This window comes from Hetaerina americana, unplaced genomic scaffold (genome assembly GCF_022747635.1).
Source record: "Hetaerina americana unplaced genomic scaffold, ioHetAmer1.1.p SCAF_38, whole genome shotgun sequence".
In the NCBI taxonomy this organism is placed as follows: Eukaryota; Metazoa; Arthropoda; class Insecta; order Odonata; family Calopterygidae; genus Hetaerina; species Hetaerina americana.
Genome location: NW_027286963.1, coordinates 2560748 through 2576237, shown reverse-complemented (window position 1 = coordinate 2576237; position 15490 = coordinate 2560748). Strand labels below are relative to the sequence as shown.

Genomic DNA, 15490 nt, shown 5'->3' with positions numbered 1-15490 from the left:
TCCAATTCACATCCTCTTTTTAAAAAAAATGATCCACATTTTTTTATCAGCTTCCAAAAAATATGACTGATCATTTGACTTTCCATTGGGTGTTTTCCAGTGTTTGTTTTTTGTGAAGTGTCAGTTTTCAATAATGATTCCTTTTTTTTATCTGTTCAAGTGAAAGTGGGTGTTTTTTTTCTACAACCTGAGTGCATATCCATTAATTTTGAATAATCACCCAATTTGATATAAATCGTTTTCATATGTGTTTTAAGACTGCAGATAGTAATGTTTTGAATTTTAAATGTTGGACTGATGTTGGCTTCATGTTCCTATCTCAGCACCGAGGAGGAGGACGAGTTCAGCGAGGAAACGGCCGTAAGATAATCATATTGTTCATTAAAATGCATTAACACTGATAAAACATTTCGGTTCAGCCAAAATACTGCTCCTGCCTCTCGATGTAATCCTTGCAAAAAAAATCATTCTAATCTCAAGACTTTTATTTCTCTCTATCTATCTATCTTTTCTTTCTCTCTGTTCTATTCATGCAGCAATTTTTTTATTTTACTACGCAAACTTTTCTGTGATTTAATTCATATTTCCATGCCTCTAGAGTCATTAAAGAAAACTCACAATAATGTACTCCATAGATTTTGAAGCATTGAACATGTGTACAGTAATTTAATTTGAAATACCTATGGAATCAGCAATTGCATATGCGTATATACATATAGCTATGCTGTTCATTTGCAATTAATAAGGCTTGCTTATAGAATTTGAAAATACAATGAAATATCTGAAAATTGCTTTCAATTATATTCAAGTATAACATTTTTTACTGAAACTTACGATTCTAATTGTGTTTTTTCTCATTTTTTTCAGAGAAAGAGAATTGAGGAGGCACGTATTGGATTTTCGTGACCCTCTTTAACAAAAAACAAATCAGAGGGCATAACTGGTGACATGGGTTCATGATTTGAAAAGAAAATATTGCAAGTGGATTCGAACAAAATACAAGATATTAGACTATCGATGGAATGTCCAATCCTAATTATATACCGGAGCTAATTATTTACATAGTTCTTATTTAACGTGGGGACATTAAATTTTAAAATTCCTGAATAATCAGAAAATTATTTGTGAAATGCGAGAGCTGTCCAGAAAGTAACCTCCATTATGCTATAAAAATTTTACTGGTATAGATACAGAAAATGTATTGTTTGCATATCATAACTACCTATCTCTACTATTTTCTACATATTCACCAAACAGGTTAAAACGATTTTCATATCTCTAAACTAGTTTTCAAATACCTTTAGCATAAAATTCTTCCGCCTGAGATCGCAGCCAACCGCTGACGGCATCTTAAAGTTCGTCATCGAGACGAGCACAAAAAATGTATTAGCCTATATTTTCAGTCGTGTTTCCATGCAACAGATTCGTAGAAATCTGTGGAAAACTTTCTAGAAACATTGTTCATATACCGACGGTCGGCCTTTTCTGTCATCATCATGGACATTTATTTTCAATTTTAAACACACGACAACACTGCCGCACATATCTTGTCACTCATCATATTTGGTCCATAACAGAGCACAAATTTCCCAAAGACGAATATCAGCAACATTGAAGTTTTTTTAAGTAAAAAAATTTGTCACTGAATGGACTTCAAATTTGGCGGGAATGTCAACTATTCTTCATTTTGACTCGGTATTTTTAACTAAAAACAAGCGGAGGTGCCTTCCAACCACTGCAGCTCGAGGCGTATTGACATACTGTGTGCAGCGACATACAGCGACCATTCGGCTCCCTCCACTAATTCTCACGCTACACGAAAACAGAAGGTTACTTTCTTGATAGCCTTCATAGATTGCAAGATATTGAATTGCAAAAGTGAAAGTATCCATTTGCAATAAAAAGCAGTAGTTTTTTTTACTAATCTGCAAAATTAAAAGTGAGTACTATATCACAAAACATACACATTTGTTGGTATTTACACATTACTTAAACGTCATGTTTCTTCTTACTTCACATCTTCTGAAATTTCTCTTTCATAAGACGAAAACTACACATGCAATACCTAGAATTTCTATGCTAGATATTAACTTGGAAAATATAGTAAATTCCTTAGCTGAAGTAAACCAGCAATCATGAAACTAGTTCTACATGTATAATAGAAGACTATTTGTTTTTTAATTTCAATAACAACCCCAATTATATTATTTTATTCATGCAAAGAGTGTTCAGAATTAATTATGCACAGAGTCAAAGACTCATTACTTTGATGTACATTCTCAATTTAGAAATTTTTTAGCATTCTTTCAAAAAATACACTTATGACAAAGTATTTCAATTCTGTTTGGCTATTACGTAAGAAGAACAAAGCAGTAATGTCACCGGATGGATGATTACTGTTCAATGACAAACATAATAGAATTAGAATGACTGGGGATGGGTATGGGTGTGTGCAGAAGTGACTTCACACATCTTGAGAGATGTTTCGTTTTTTTTCCATGGTCACAGGAGAAGAAGAGGAAGCAGCAGGAGATTGAGCGCAAGAGGGCTGAGGTCCGAAAGCGCTTGGAGGAGGCCTCAAAAGCCAAGAAGGCCAAGAAGGGTTTTATGACCCCAGAAAGAAAGAAGAAACTTAGGGTAAGTTCCAGATCTATGAGTGGTTGAGATAGAAAATTGAGTGGCTTATCCCTATAGTATAAATAAGAATCTGATGTCAACCATATCATATAAATGCCTTCAAAATCTATTATTCTTGGAGTGTTTTAGTCTGTTTTCTTTTTAAGTGTTATAGACCCCACTCTGTGAAACCTATTTTTCTTATTCCCAGGCTATCATTATCCCAAATATTTTATACATATATATAAATATATTTTCACGAGGGTGGTCTGAAAAGTTTTTCTGGCCTAACAAATATAAAAGACATTTTTTCTGAAATTTTCTAATATTTTCTGAACTTTTGAGGTCAGAAACTCTTCAGTCCACCCTAATATATGCATACCTATTTTTCAGGATACATTTATATAGTGTATCAGTTTCAATTCTCCTCCTTAAAAATAAATGGTTATTTGAATCTCACAGAAATTTCTCCATCTAACTGCACATGAATGTTGAAAGTCTTATTTTAAAAAACTCTCTTTGCATTGATTGATAGATGTGAAAAATCATTCTACAAAAATATTCTACACTTTTCTCATAAGTGTTTAATAGGTATCCTTGAAGTGCTATGAGTAAATTAACAGGTTTTCCTTCTCAAAAATATGGTGTATTTGTATCAAACACACACATATAACTTCATTCCTTCACAACTACTACTTGCTTAACATGTGAATTATAATGATAAAATTATATAGCTCTCCTCATTCCGCTAGTGTCTCAAGATGTTTTTTCATGAGATTAATGATGATTTCATCTATGATATTTCTTTAAAATCACCCAATTGTACAGGATTTCCTTTACCAAAAAGCCATAATAACTATAACCTCAAATATATAACCTCAATTTTCTCAGTCTCTAACTCAACTGCTTGACCATATTCATCTGCCTCCACTAGCCAACACAATATCCCTCTGGTAGGATGAACTTAAGCATTTTTAACCATTATATGTAAATCATATGTACCAGCAATCAATTTACGTGAGCCTTCAACACATTCCCTCTTTCCTTCACAATACAGCTCTTGCTGAGAAAGAAGGCCGCTGAGGAGTTGAAGAAGGAGCAGGAAAGGAAGGCTGCTGAGAGGAGACGTATCATTGAAGAACGATGCGGCAAACCCAAGATCATTGATGATGCCAATGAAGGTAAAAGGCGAAAATATATTCAATACAGCAGAAGCATACTGACATACAAAATCAATGTTCTGTCCTGGTTTTTGATCAGGTCATATGAGCTAAAGGAATGACTGAGTTTTTCAATGTGAACCACCCTTGCCCCTGTGAACTAAATCAGATAAATCCAATGTCAAATAGGTACCTACTGCTCGATAGTTAGTTGGTTATCAATTGTTGCCATGTTTTACATACCATGATGACCTATTAAGGCATTGAAAATATGAAATGACCCCACTCACCCTTTACCAATATGTTTCCTGAGTATATTCTGACATTATATCACCCCCTTGTCAAAAATGTTATATTATACATGTATAAGATTTGTAATTCACAAGTTATGACCCATTGGCGTGTAAAGTTTCTCGGGAATAGAATGAGTTCACACCACTCTTGCAGGGCTGTGTTTGTTTATATGTTTATAGAATTATTTTATTTTGCAAACAGATTCACTTAAGAGAATCCTTAAGGGTTATCACGAAAGGATCAATGCTTTGGAGGATGAGAAGTTTGATTTGGAGTACGCGGTCAAAAAGAAAGACTTTGAGGTATAAATAAAACCTTTTATAGTATGGCACTACGCTTCTGTACCTGCTGAATATTTGAAAAACTAATTTCTTCTCTCTGAGATTTCCAGTTTTTTTTTATCATGTTTTTTGATTTATGCTATCCATGAAAAACTCACAAAACTAAACCTAATTTTGTTGCACTGCCAATGCCTGATGTATCATCCGAACTTAAGGATTTCAATTATTTGGTATAGTAAATTTATTTGAGCATAAGATTGTAAGCTACAAACAATCCTATGTTTAACAAATGCTTTTAATGCATACAATCCGTATTTTAATACATGTTTTCTTCTTTCACTGTTTATTTATATTTATGTGTGTTTTGTTGTAAACAAAAATAAGTACACATATTCTTCCTCTTCTGTGTTACTTTGAAACTTGACCATTTCTTCTCTGTACGAGCCTTGGAGTATAATAATTGAATTTCAATATTTATAAAATGGGCTGTTTTGTAGGCCAACCCGTTTATTTATTTTAGATGATTTTTGCTAAGATGAAATTCATTACATTTTTTACCGGATAAATATTTTGAAATATAACTTGTTATTATTTTTAAAGAAGGTAACATATTTTGCAGATTGCACTTCATTGCTATTCTGTCACAAATATGTTATTTTTCATAACTTTTTAAATCTTTAGATGGAAATTTGGTTCTGTAAATAAAAATCAATATTTTTCTATGATGATCATAGAGTATCAATAATTTACGGATCGCCTCATAACTTTGGTCCACTACTCCAAGACTTTGAGAGTTTAATGCCTTCTCATTTCTGAATTTTCTAATAGAAAACCAAATTAGGCAAAATATTTTTCCTCGAACATCATCCTTCCATAGTCTTTTTCTTATTTCACTTCAATTCCAGACTATATATATATTCTTGGATACTCTGGTCTTTCTCTTTTCTTCTTTCCTGTTTATCTTTCGAATCTTTCATCTCTAATGACTTTCTGATTCTCTTGTTAACTTTCTCTCTTTCCTCTTCCTGTCACTTTACTTTCAGTTTCTTAACCTTTGAGTTCTCCTCATTGAAGCACAGTCAGTAAAATGGAGAAGATTTTTTCCAAAAAGAATTTTTTCTTGCATTCGAATTCTTATTTTTCTCATGGAAAGTTTTACTTTCCGAACGATGGATCGATGAAAAGGACGACGCTAAATACATTTTTTGCAACCTCTTCTCCTCGGCCAAAATTTTTTGACAAATTATCATGCTCTCTCATTGTTTTCCTATGAGAAGTTTTTTTCATTCACTGAATGAACAATTGGTAAAATTTTTTGAATCATTGTTTTTCATAATTTTTAATGATAGTATGTACAGTGGGATCACTAGGCATCTGTTCCATAGGGGATAGCACATTTTTTTTAGATTGTATACAAATAGTATGATTGATTTAAATTATCAAGTTCACTGTATCTGCTATGATAGTTATGCCCATCATGTGTTAACAGAAACACTTGATCTTCTGTCATGACAGCATATTATCATTTGATTTAAAAAAGTCTTAGTGAGCATTAATGGTTGCCGTCACCATACAATAAGTCCCTATTTCTATTTACTTTGAATGATTAGTTCATGTAACGGACAGATGAAGCTAGGAAGTGGGAAGTTTCGTAAAAGTTTCGAGATGGAAGAAACAAAAATAAATTTTTAATTCAGGTAGAATTATTAAGTCACTTAATAGTCACGTAACGTAATTTCTATTTCATTTTTAATCATAACTGAAACACTTGTGAATCATGATAATTTATCTGAATTCTCACGAAACCATCAGTGTCAAGAAATAATTTAATCATCTCTGATTAGGTATAGTTTTCATTTCTTCTTTAGACCGTGTTCTAGTGATACCACTGGGCATGCTTAAAAAAAAATGTGTGCGCATTGGTGTAGAAAAACATGAGGAAAATTAATTAAAAAAAAAGAAAGTATTTAGTTTTCGGCTCACTGCAAAGAACCAGGCAAAGGAAGACCCCTTGAGAAGTGGAATCTTTTCCGTTATCTCCTCTTGCTGACTGTGCATCGGTGATCACAATTCACTCTTATGTTCCTTCTATTTTTCTAGCCGAGCTTCAGACTATTTGCAGAGAATACCACCTCAGAATATGTAATCTAGAAGGTGATAAATATGATATTGAATGGGCAATGAAACTCAGAGCGTTTGAGGTAAAACAACTATGGGTTTACTGATTATGTTGGCATCTTACTTTAATCTTTATTATCCCTGATACTATTTTTTTTTAAAAACTTTATTACTGTTCTTGTTGTGCACGTTGATGACAAATAAAGCTGGCATTCAAAAAGCCATGCTCGAGCAGCTGAAAGCAGAGAGGATAGCACTCAACCATGTCACTTTATTCCACTGATTATTATATTATTTATACGTACATACATGTGAATATTTACGTATGCATATATATATGTATATATTTGAGTATGATTAATTTGTATTCATATATCTATGTATCTTTATATAGATATAGATATATATATATATTAATACATGTGTATTTACATATATATGTGTGTGTGTAAATATGTCTTGAATACCAATTACCCACTGCATCCCACCTTTCTCTCCTCCTTTTTGAAGCAATCACTATTCTGCTGAAAAATATTTTTCACCCTTTTTTTCTCCCAAAAAACCCCGGCTGGCACTCGATTTTTTTTTGTTTTAAGTCGGGCCACCTTTTCTTGCATCCACCACCCTCCCACCTCCCCCCTTTCCCCCCAATCTCATTCTTACTTTCAGGGAGACTTTGTGGAGGGGGAAACAATCCTGGATAAGAGTTTGGAAACTGTCCTGAAGTTTTAAAGAATAAATCATTGAATTATTTACTTTTGTTAGAGACAGAGAGAATGAATACTATGATGCTATCATGCTAGACATTATTTGTTGTGGAGTTTAAGAAATTACATTCATATAAAATTGCTGTCTAACTCATGAAATTGTGCTAACAATTTACATTTTAGCGCAACTCAAGTCGGTCTTGAAGAACTATTTCGATCGTGTAATGCTGTGTGAGTCACAGAAATGGGATTTGGAATATGAAGTGAGAAAGAAAGATTACGAGGTATAGTGTCTCCCTGTAATTGCCTTCTGTTTACACAGTGAAGTTTGTCAATCCCACCAGCCTTGGACTCCATTTGTTGATTTCTTGTCCTAGAGAGAGAGAGAGAGAGCCCTGTGATAGTGTATATTTTTTTTATCCTCCTGTTTTATCTCTGTGAGGGAGAAAACTTACATCAATGACATATATAAACAAAAATCACATTTCATCATTTAAAAAAAATCATAAAAAAGTGATTTTAAATTGAACCCTGATCTGGTTGGCTTTGTACATTGCATAAACATTGACATTATTTTTTTGAGCATCACTGTCCACTTTTATTTCAAGAGCTCCATTCTTACATGTATTTAAAAAATTCAGCCAAAAAAAATATGATGAAAGAAGATGAGCTAGCTCTCTTTCCTACATTCTTAATATATTAAAATCATGATTTCAATATGTCATCCCCTCCCCCAGGGAAAATAAATATCAATTTTGATTATTTCACATCGACAAGAAATTTACAAACCCCAGGGCTGGTAATAATAAGCTCATCAGCACCTAACCAAAACTAGTAAACCAAAGCATATGCATACTTGTCTCGTGATAGACAATCTTAGTCCCTTTTAGAGTGTTACATAGCATTTCCGGACTGTGAATCATGCGTACACAATCATTTAGAAACATCCTGAATGTATGTCATAATATATGCACGTGTATGGGGAGCCCACATGTTTTGTGTATGTAAAATGAATTCACTGTGAAACTACGAAATTTTAATTAAAATTGTTTTATATATGTGTGGTGCAAAATCCATATTCTGACTAAAAAAAAGAAACAAGTAGTGAAGGATTTAGTGGGATATTTCTACAAAAGGCAATTTAAAAAAATGCCTTGTTTGCATTGACAGCTGATGGGTATCATAGTGTACACATCACATACCAACCCTAACTCCTCCCTCAACCTCACATCTTCCCATGTTCCATTAATGTCTCCTCTGTTGGTGAGGACCTCAATATTCCACTAACTTGGAGAGTAAATGAATTCATATTAACCACTTTTCTTTGCTTATTGGCTAATGAAGATTTTTCTTGGATGCAGCTTATCTATTGGCTAAACACACACCTGGAAATGGACATTAGTGATTGCTAAATCTTCGAAAAATATCAATTCTAAATCAGATAATATTCAATAAATGAATAGCTCCTATTGTACAAAATTTAGAATATCCATATGTTGAACAGGTTTGGACATTTTTTTACTGTCACACCATAGAGATTTTTTTTCCTCAAGTTGTCCTATGCTACTCTAGTCTTATATATTTTGAATGTGTATGCTGAAAGTTTACCATGTCTATAAATTGTTTCAAAGCATGACCTCTCTGCAAAAAAAATGCTTATTTTGGATGTGTGTAGGTTAGACTTGGATGAGATTTCAATTTAGTATTTTTTTATCTTTAAAAAAGAATACCTCTAGTGAAGCAGTAGTAATTTTGAACCAAAGTGGAACATTAATTGTCCTCAACTTTGTATTCCAAATCCAATTGTGATAACATGCAATCCCTTAATTGTCCCCTTATTTTTCTTCAATCATTCATTTTTTTCACATGAGTTGAAATCATTATGTCTTGCTCACAAAAACTGCTCTTTTTCTCACACCCTTGAAAAAAAATGAATTTTTTTTTATAAATGGTATCACCATGTCTTGTTTGAACAACTTCACTTGTTTATAGAGAGGCGTTTTTAATGTCTTTTTGGGGTGAATGAATGGGGATGCACACGAGGGTTGATTTTTGGCTTCTGCCACGACTTTTTTTTTTTGTTTAAAGAGGCGCTGTGAGTTTGCCTTGTCACTTTTGTGTGTGACATCCTTTACCAAATATTTTCCAAGGACGTGACTTAGTCCCTCGGGGGGTTGCGAGTGCAATAGGGTGAGAGAAGGAGAGACGTGTGACACTGAGATATATAACACCATTCATTCATTCTGAGGATATGTGAAACCCCCTCCATAAAAACATCCCCCCCTCTCTCCTCTGCCCCTCAGTTCTCTCAAAAACCCCCCTCTCTTCATCCCCCCCCCTATCTCATTCTTCTTCTTCGATATTCTTTTTTACCCCCACCCCCCTGACCTTCCCTCATCTTCTATGTGCTTGTTGCTTCTTACCACTCGACCCCCTTTCTAAACTGTCCCCTACTCACTCTCTTTTTAGCTCCCTAATGGAGGTACCTCTCATATTTTGCATTTGTCATTTTGGATCTATTATTATTCAGTAATAATTAAATTATCATAAATATTTGCCTCTCTCTTTTGCTCTCAGCTGATCATAGACAGTGAGAGTATGGAATTTGCACCATATTAAATGATTTTTTTGTAGTGCTGACCATTAGAAAACAAGGTAGTATAGATATTGTGTTTTGACCTGTACTTGTTACCTTTTACTTAATAGTCAGAAAAAATCAATAACAATTATGCTGACTCTGTGATATCACTCTGACTGGATGATAATTAGTGGAATTACTCCTATATGTAGATGCTTGCGAATTGGGGCCAGGCGACCCAGATGTCTTTTTTTGTCTTTGAGATATGCCTGTCATGTTGTGGTTCCCCCCCTCATTATCCAGAGCATAATACATTTTCTATATTTTTTTTGTGAAACAGTTGAACAATTAGATATTCTTCATGTATTCACTGATAGTTTTAATGTTTATTAGATTAAAAATAAAAAATGCTTGAAGCCTACACATACATATTAGATTTTAACATGATCATAATGGCTGAATGAAAAATGAAATATAACAACAAATCCAGCATCATTTTTCATATGTGCACATTTTTTTCTATTGACACGAGAGGATTGTGTAGTGTGGCATATTTAGATACTGAGGACTTATAATATCACTCAAGAGGAACAATGTGTTGAATTTGTGATTAAAGCAATCATATGTAAGTAAGAGTATTTTGAAAATGGTTTTCCTTATTTCAGTGTTATGCCCGCCGTGGTATCTTTGATTTCATTTTGCGGACCTCTCTCTCTATCCAATCTGTCTCCAGATATTGAAAATTAAAATCACAAACAGACTTGTTTCTCTGTTTCTTTTTCTTTTTCACTTGAACTATGATATGAAAAGCACTGAAATATCAATTGCCAAATACAACTTTTTTACAATATGACTTTTCAACTCTTTTAACAAAAAAAACACATGATGTCACATCAATATTATCACTCTTGGTCTCTCCACTGATTCGGCGTTTCATGATTTTCATATATGTATATTTACTTTTGCATGTCATATCACAGAATTAACACGTGAAAGATTCAGATACAGTTCTCCAGCAACCTCTTTTAAGTATATTCTTTGAATGATACTTGCATTTTTCTCTTTCGCTGTTTTGCTACGTGATGACAACCTCATAATCCTGAAATTCTGTGCATTGATATTAAGATGTGATATATATATATATATATATATATATATATATATATATATATATATATATATATATATATATATATATATATATATATATATATATATATATATATATATATATATATGTGGTGACAGCTTTTTTTTTCCTTTACATTTTCTTTCCAAAACACACCCATTTCTCCTTCATTCCAAGCATTTCTTCATGTCTACAGTATATAAGCGGATGTGATAACACCACCTAACTTAAATTCACCCTTCTTTATTTAGGAAGATCCAGTACATGGTACTCTGTATCCTTTTTCTTTCCATGGAATAATTGTTGGATAGCCTTCATGAATTTACATGAGTTCTTTCTCCTCTTTTTCTTCTCTTACATCTACAATAGAGAATGTTTCTCGGATCAATTGAATAAACGATTGTGTGTAGTAATTTTGGTAAATATAAATGATGTGAAACACATTTCCACATGGGACAAAAGGACTAACCACATTTTCATAAACAGACACAAACTTTTAAAAAAAATCTCTTTAATTTCATATAAATAGTTTTTTTTACAGAAACTCTTTGACTTTTTTCTATTCTTTGAAAATTAATTTTTTTTTACCACTCACAGTTACTTACATTTTGTTTGTATGAACATAACAATGTATATATTTTGCTTCGCTGAGTTATTTTCAAATATTATTGCTTTGATTTTGTGAATTTTATAAGGCTTAAGAATAAATCACTCATTTGTAAAATAGGAGAAACTTCAGTGAATTTTTCACCTAACAACTGTCGTTTCGCTGCTGTTTTGGACATTTTATACATTTTTCGCTGACAGCTTTTCTATGTCATCTAGCATGATGTTTTTTGTTTTTTTTATTACTGTTTGCATGTTTAATCGTCTCATTATTAATAAATAAACTCCATAGTAAAGTGTATCACCATTTTACAATAATTTTGAAAATGAAAGCCCTAAGTAATTTTTTTTTTACCAATAATGATTCAATAGCACTTTCCTGCTTGGATTTTTTATCATGAAATTTCAAAATGCAGTCAATTTTTTTACTGCTTTAACTGTCAAAATAATTTTTTAGTTGACTTTAATGAAAATGAATGGATATTCTCTATTTATGAAGTCCTTCTTGTAGCATATATTTTTTTCCTCGTGAATACAAAATTAATTGTTTGTATCTGCATAATTACCTTCTAGATCTCTGACCTCAACAGCCAAGTGAATGATCTCCGTGGAAAGTTGTGAGTATTCCTTTCTTTATCTCAAAATTTAACATCAGTCCTAACTTGCTATGAATTAATAAAATGATAGAATTCTATGCTTACACAAACATAGCGTGTCATTCAAGCAAGAAATGACGTTTCTGCATATTTAAACTCGTAATTATGTAGACGCATGTCTCTATTTCCCATCTTGTAGACAAAAACGCAAGAAATTTCAACTTTCACATTTATTACTATGCATACTGTTACCTTTTGCCTTTTTACAGTTGAATCAATAATTACAACACAGCCAAAATCTGACTACATCCATTTTCATGTAAATTTTGCAATCCAGGGTCTATCCCGAAAATAAGTTGAATAAATCTGAAAAGAAAAAAATGTTTGCAGATCAAATTACAAATTAGTAAATTCTTCAAAATAATAACCTCGTGCATAGTCACACTGATGCCATCGCCTCTTCCTGGAAGACAATGACTGGAACCTTGTTTAGGCACCTCATCACAGTCTAATGACATTCCCAAGTATTCCACAATGGTTGCCTTTCAAGCTTCTTTTTACTCTTGGGAACAAAAATGAGTCCAAAGGTGCCATATCAGGATTGTAGGGTGGCTGGGGCAGTGTTGCAAACCTTCTGCTTGACCAGATACTTGGTCATGAGGAAGGCAGTGTAGGATGACACGTTGTCATGGTGGAGCCTCCAGTTGGCAAACATCTCCTTCCTGAGGTGTGGCACTCTTTTCCATAGTCTTTCAAGATCTTCCACAAAAACTTCCATTCACTGTCTGACCTTAAGGCACTGGCTCTTTGTGATTAATGTCTTGAAAAAGATGATGAGCATCATTCTACTTATTTTTGGGACATTCCCTGTATGCTGTTTTAATTGATTCTCCAGAAAAGCTAATCAAAGGTTTTGACTAATGAAGACTATAATAGATGCTTTGATACTTTTAATGAAGTATCCTAAGTCTTCATACCTTCAACAATTCACATACCAGAAATATTGTAGCTAATCTAAGAACCTCAGTGTGGTCCTTTCCTTAATGAAAACTGTTGTCATATGATAATTTTTCTGCCTGCCCAAAGTATTGATTAATACCTTTTTGTAGTTCTTTCAAATCAGGAAACACTTATTATTGTAATAATACAATACAATGTTACAAAAAGCTTGCTGTTATGGGTCATACATATTGAAATCTGAATAAATGGATGGAAAAATTATCACTGATGAAAAAATATTATTTTGTTAATGAATTGCAAGGAAATTTCTTTTTGAAAATAGCTAATGCTGATCAGGTAACAGAAATATCTGCTATTCAAGGGTTGATGGTATCATTTTGGATCAAATTAGGTAATTGGAGGATACAGAATGGAGAATTCCTGCACTTGAAATTGTTTTACATGGTATTAGATATTCAAATTACTGTTAATAAATGCTTTGGGGTGACCAAACTAAAGTAGCTTAAACTATAAAAGCAGTTTAAGCTACTATAGCTTGGTTGACTCCCTGTAAATGTGACATTTAGTATTTGGAGAGTGATTTATTAAGTTTTTCAAGCACTTAATGCATTTTCTTAGAATAAAAGCAAACACATTATGTGCTAGAGAACAAATTTAAAATCGTACCACTTAAGCAGCAAAAAAATCATCAATTTTTGAATGTCTTGTCTAAACAAAAAAATTTTGTGATTCACAGCATGAAACCAACATTGAAGAAGGTTTCAAAATACGAGAACAAATTTGCCAAGCTGCAGAAGAAGGCGGCTGAATTTAACTTCCGTAACCAATTGAAACAGGTTAAGAAGAAGGAGTTCACTCTTGAGGAGGAGGACAAGGAGGTAAGCAATCAAGGAGAGAGATTACAAGAAAATTTCGCTCATAGATTCAGTTGAAGGAATGTATAATTGTTCATTTATTTTTCTATTTTCTCATTTTGTCTCCTCTGTTATCTGAAAATCTATTCCATTGAAAGTTCCATTTAGACATTCAGAAGAGCCCTGACATGCAGATGCAGAGGCCTGTTGAGATTATGACATCATTATGTTGTTTTATATGATTTATTTGACAAAACAAAAACTAATTCTGAAAATTTTTATAACAATTGTGGAGCAAAACGTTTCACAAGATGTGTGCTCTCCTGTCTTCTATCTTTCTTTTTCTATTTTTTTCATCATTCACATTTCATTATATATTTTTAATCAGACTTGTGATGTCCCTAAATTTTATGCTTGGATATTCTATTATTTTTTTCCTAGCGAGACATGTTGACATGAGATATCATATGGGGAAGGCTTTACCAAAATCTCATTTAATTATCGTTAATTGAAATGTATATTTAAAATTGCAGCTATGGTTTGAATATGGAGATGCATAGGTATTACTTAATTGTCAAAATGTTCATGAGAGATAGCTGACAAAAGATGCATGTTTAGCGAACCTTTTGTTATAAAACTGAGGTATTTGAGCACAAAGTTGAATGTAATGTATCAAAAAATGCCCAGAAAGTAGCATACCTTTCCCTTATCAGAAATTTTGATTACACTGTGCAGTTAAGACTGCTCATGTAATTGGAGATTCAGTTAGATTGTAAAGGTTATATATCGTTGGGAATTAGTAATTAGTGTGTTGTAGTTTTTTGTAAGGAGAAGTTGGTTTAAAGGACTTCTCTGTTCCAACGAGCCAATTTTATTTTCCAAGGCGGGTATCACTTAACAAGTCATATAGTCCTATCTTACTCATGCATATGTTTTCCTTTATATTTTGAATGAAAGTTATTTTGCCAATCAAACTGACAAGCAATTTGCTTGCCAGCTGACCCAATGGATATACATATATCCTGCTTTGGACATAATAATTGTGAAACCACGTTGACTTTGCTCATTGTGAATCAAATTAAAAGACCTATTAGGACCGCAGTGGACACCAGTAGTGTCCCTAAGTCAAAGTTAAAGAAAAAAGATATGATTAAACTTTAAGAAATTATTTTTTAAAATTATATTGCAAATCTTTTACCCTGTGTTAGTTTGATCATGTTTAAAATTTTTATCCATCAACGGACCTTTCAACTGATAACCATATATATATATATATATATATATATATATATATATATATATATATATATATATATATATATATATATATATATATATATATATATATATATAAATGAAGTTTTTATGGATGGATGTAGCCTTTTTCAGCACTTATTTAATTATAGTGATTTTGAAAGCTTGATATCACAGGAGTCAACTTGGAAAATAAAATAAATCCACAAGATATTGGAAATTTTAATGTTATTATTTTTCATGATTATGCACATCTAATTGCGACAGCTGACCAGTTCAATTTCAACATTGTTATTACTTGACAAATTCTTATAGCATTTTAAAATTCATGAAAAAC

The 15490-nt window shown here is 32.5% G+C and overlaps 2 protein-coding genes across 4 annotated transcripts in view; both read left to right on the top strand.

Annotated features, from left to right (window-relative positions):
* LOC139691578 (CD151 antigen-like) overlaps window positions 1–15490 on the top strand; it is a 392922-nt gene that overhangs the window by 155175 nt on the left and 222257 nt on the right. The window lies entirely within an intron of this gene.
* The window catches only part of wupA (wings up A), a 40542-nt gene that overhangs the window by 6923 nt on the left and 18129 nt on the right, over window positions 1–15490 (top strand). The window contains exons 3-7 of one of the 3 annotated variants that reach the window (XM_071589458.1): window positions 2509–2637; window positions 3674–3797; window positions 7360–7460; window positions 12063–12106; window positions 13782–13923. In XM_071589458.1, the coding sequence (XP_071445559.1) occupies window positions 2509–2637; window positions 3674–3797; window positions 7360–7460; window positions 12063–12106; window positions 13782–13923 (540 nt within the window). Of the gene's footprint in view, window positions 1–2508; window positions 2638–3673; window positions 3798–4271; window positions 4373–6451; window positions 6553–7359; window positions 7461–12062; window positions 12107–13781; window positions 13924–15490 lie in introns of all 3 variants that reach the window. The other 2 variants (XM_071589460.1, XM_071589459.1) reach the window with 2 other exon arrangements.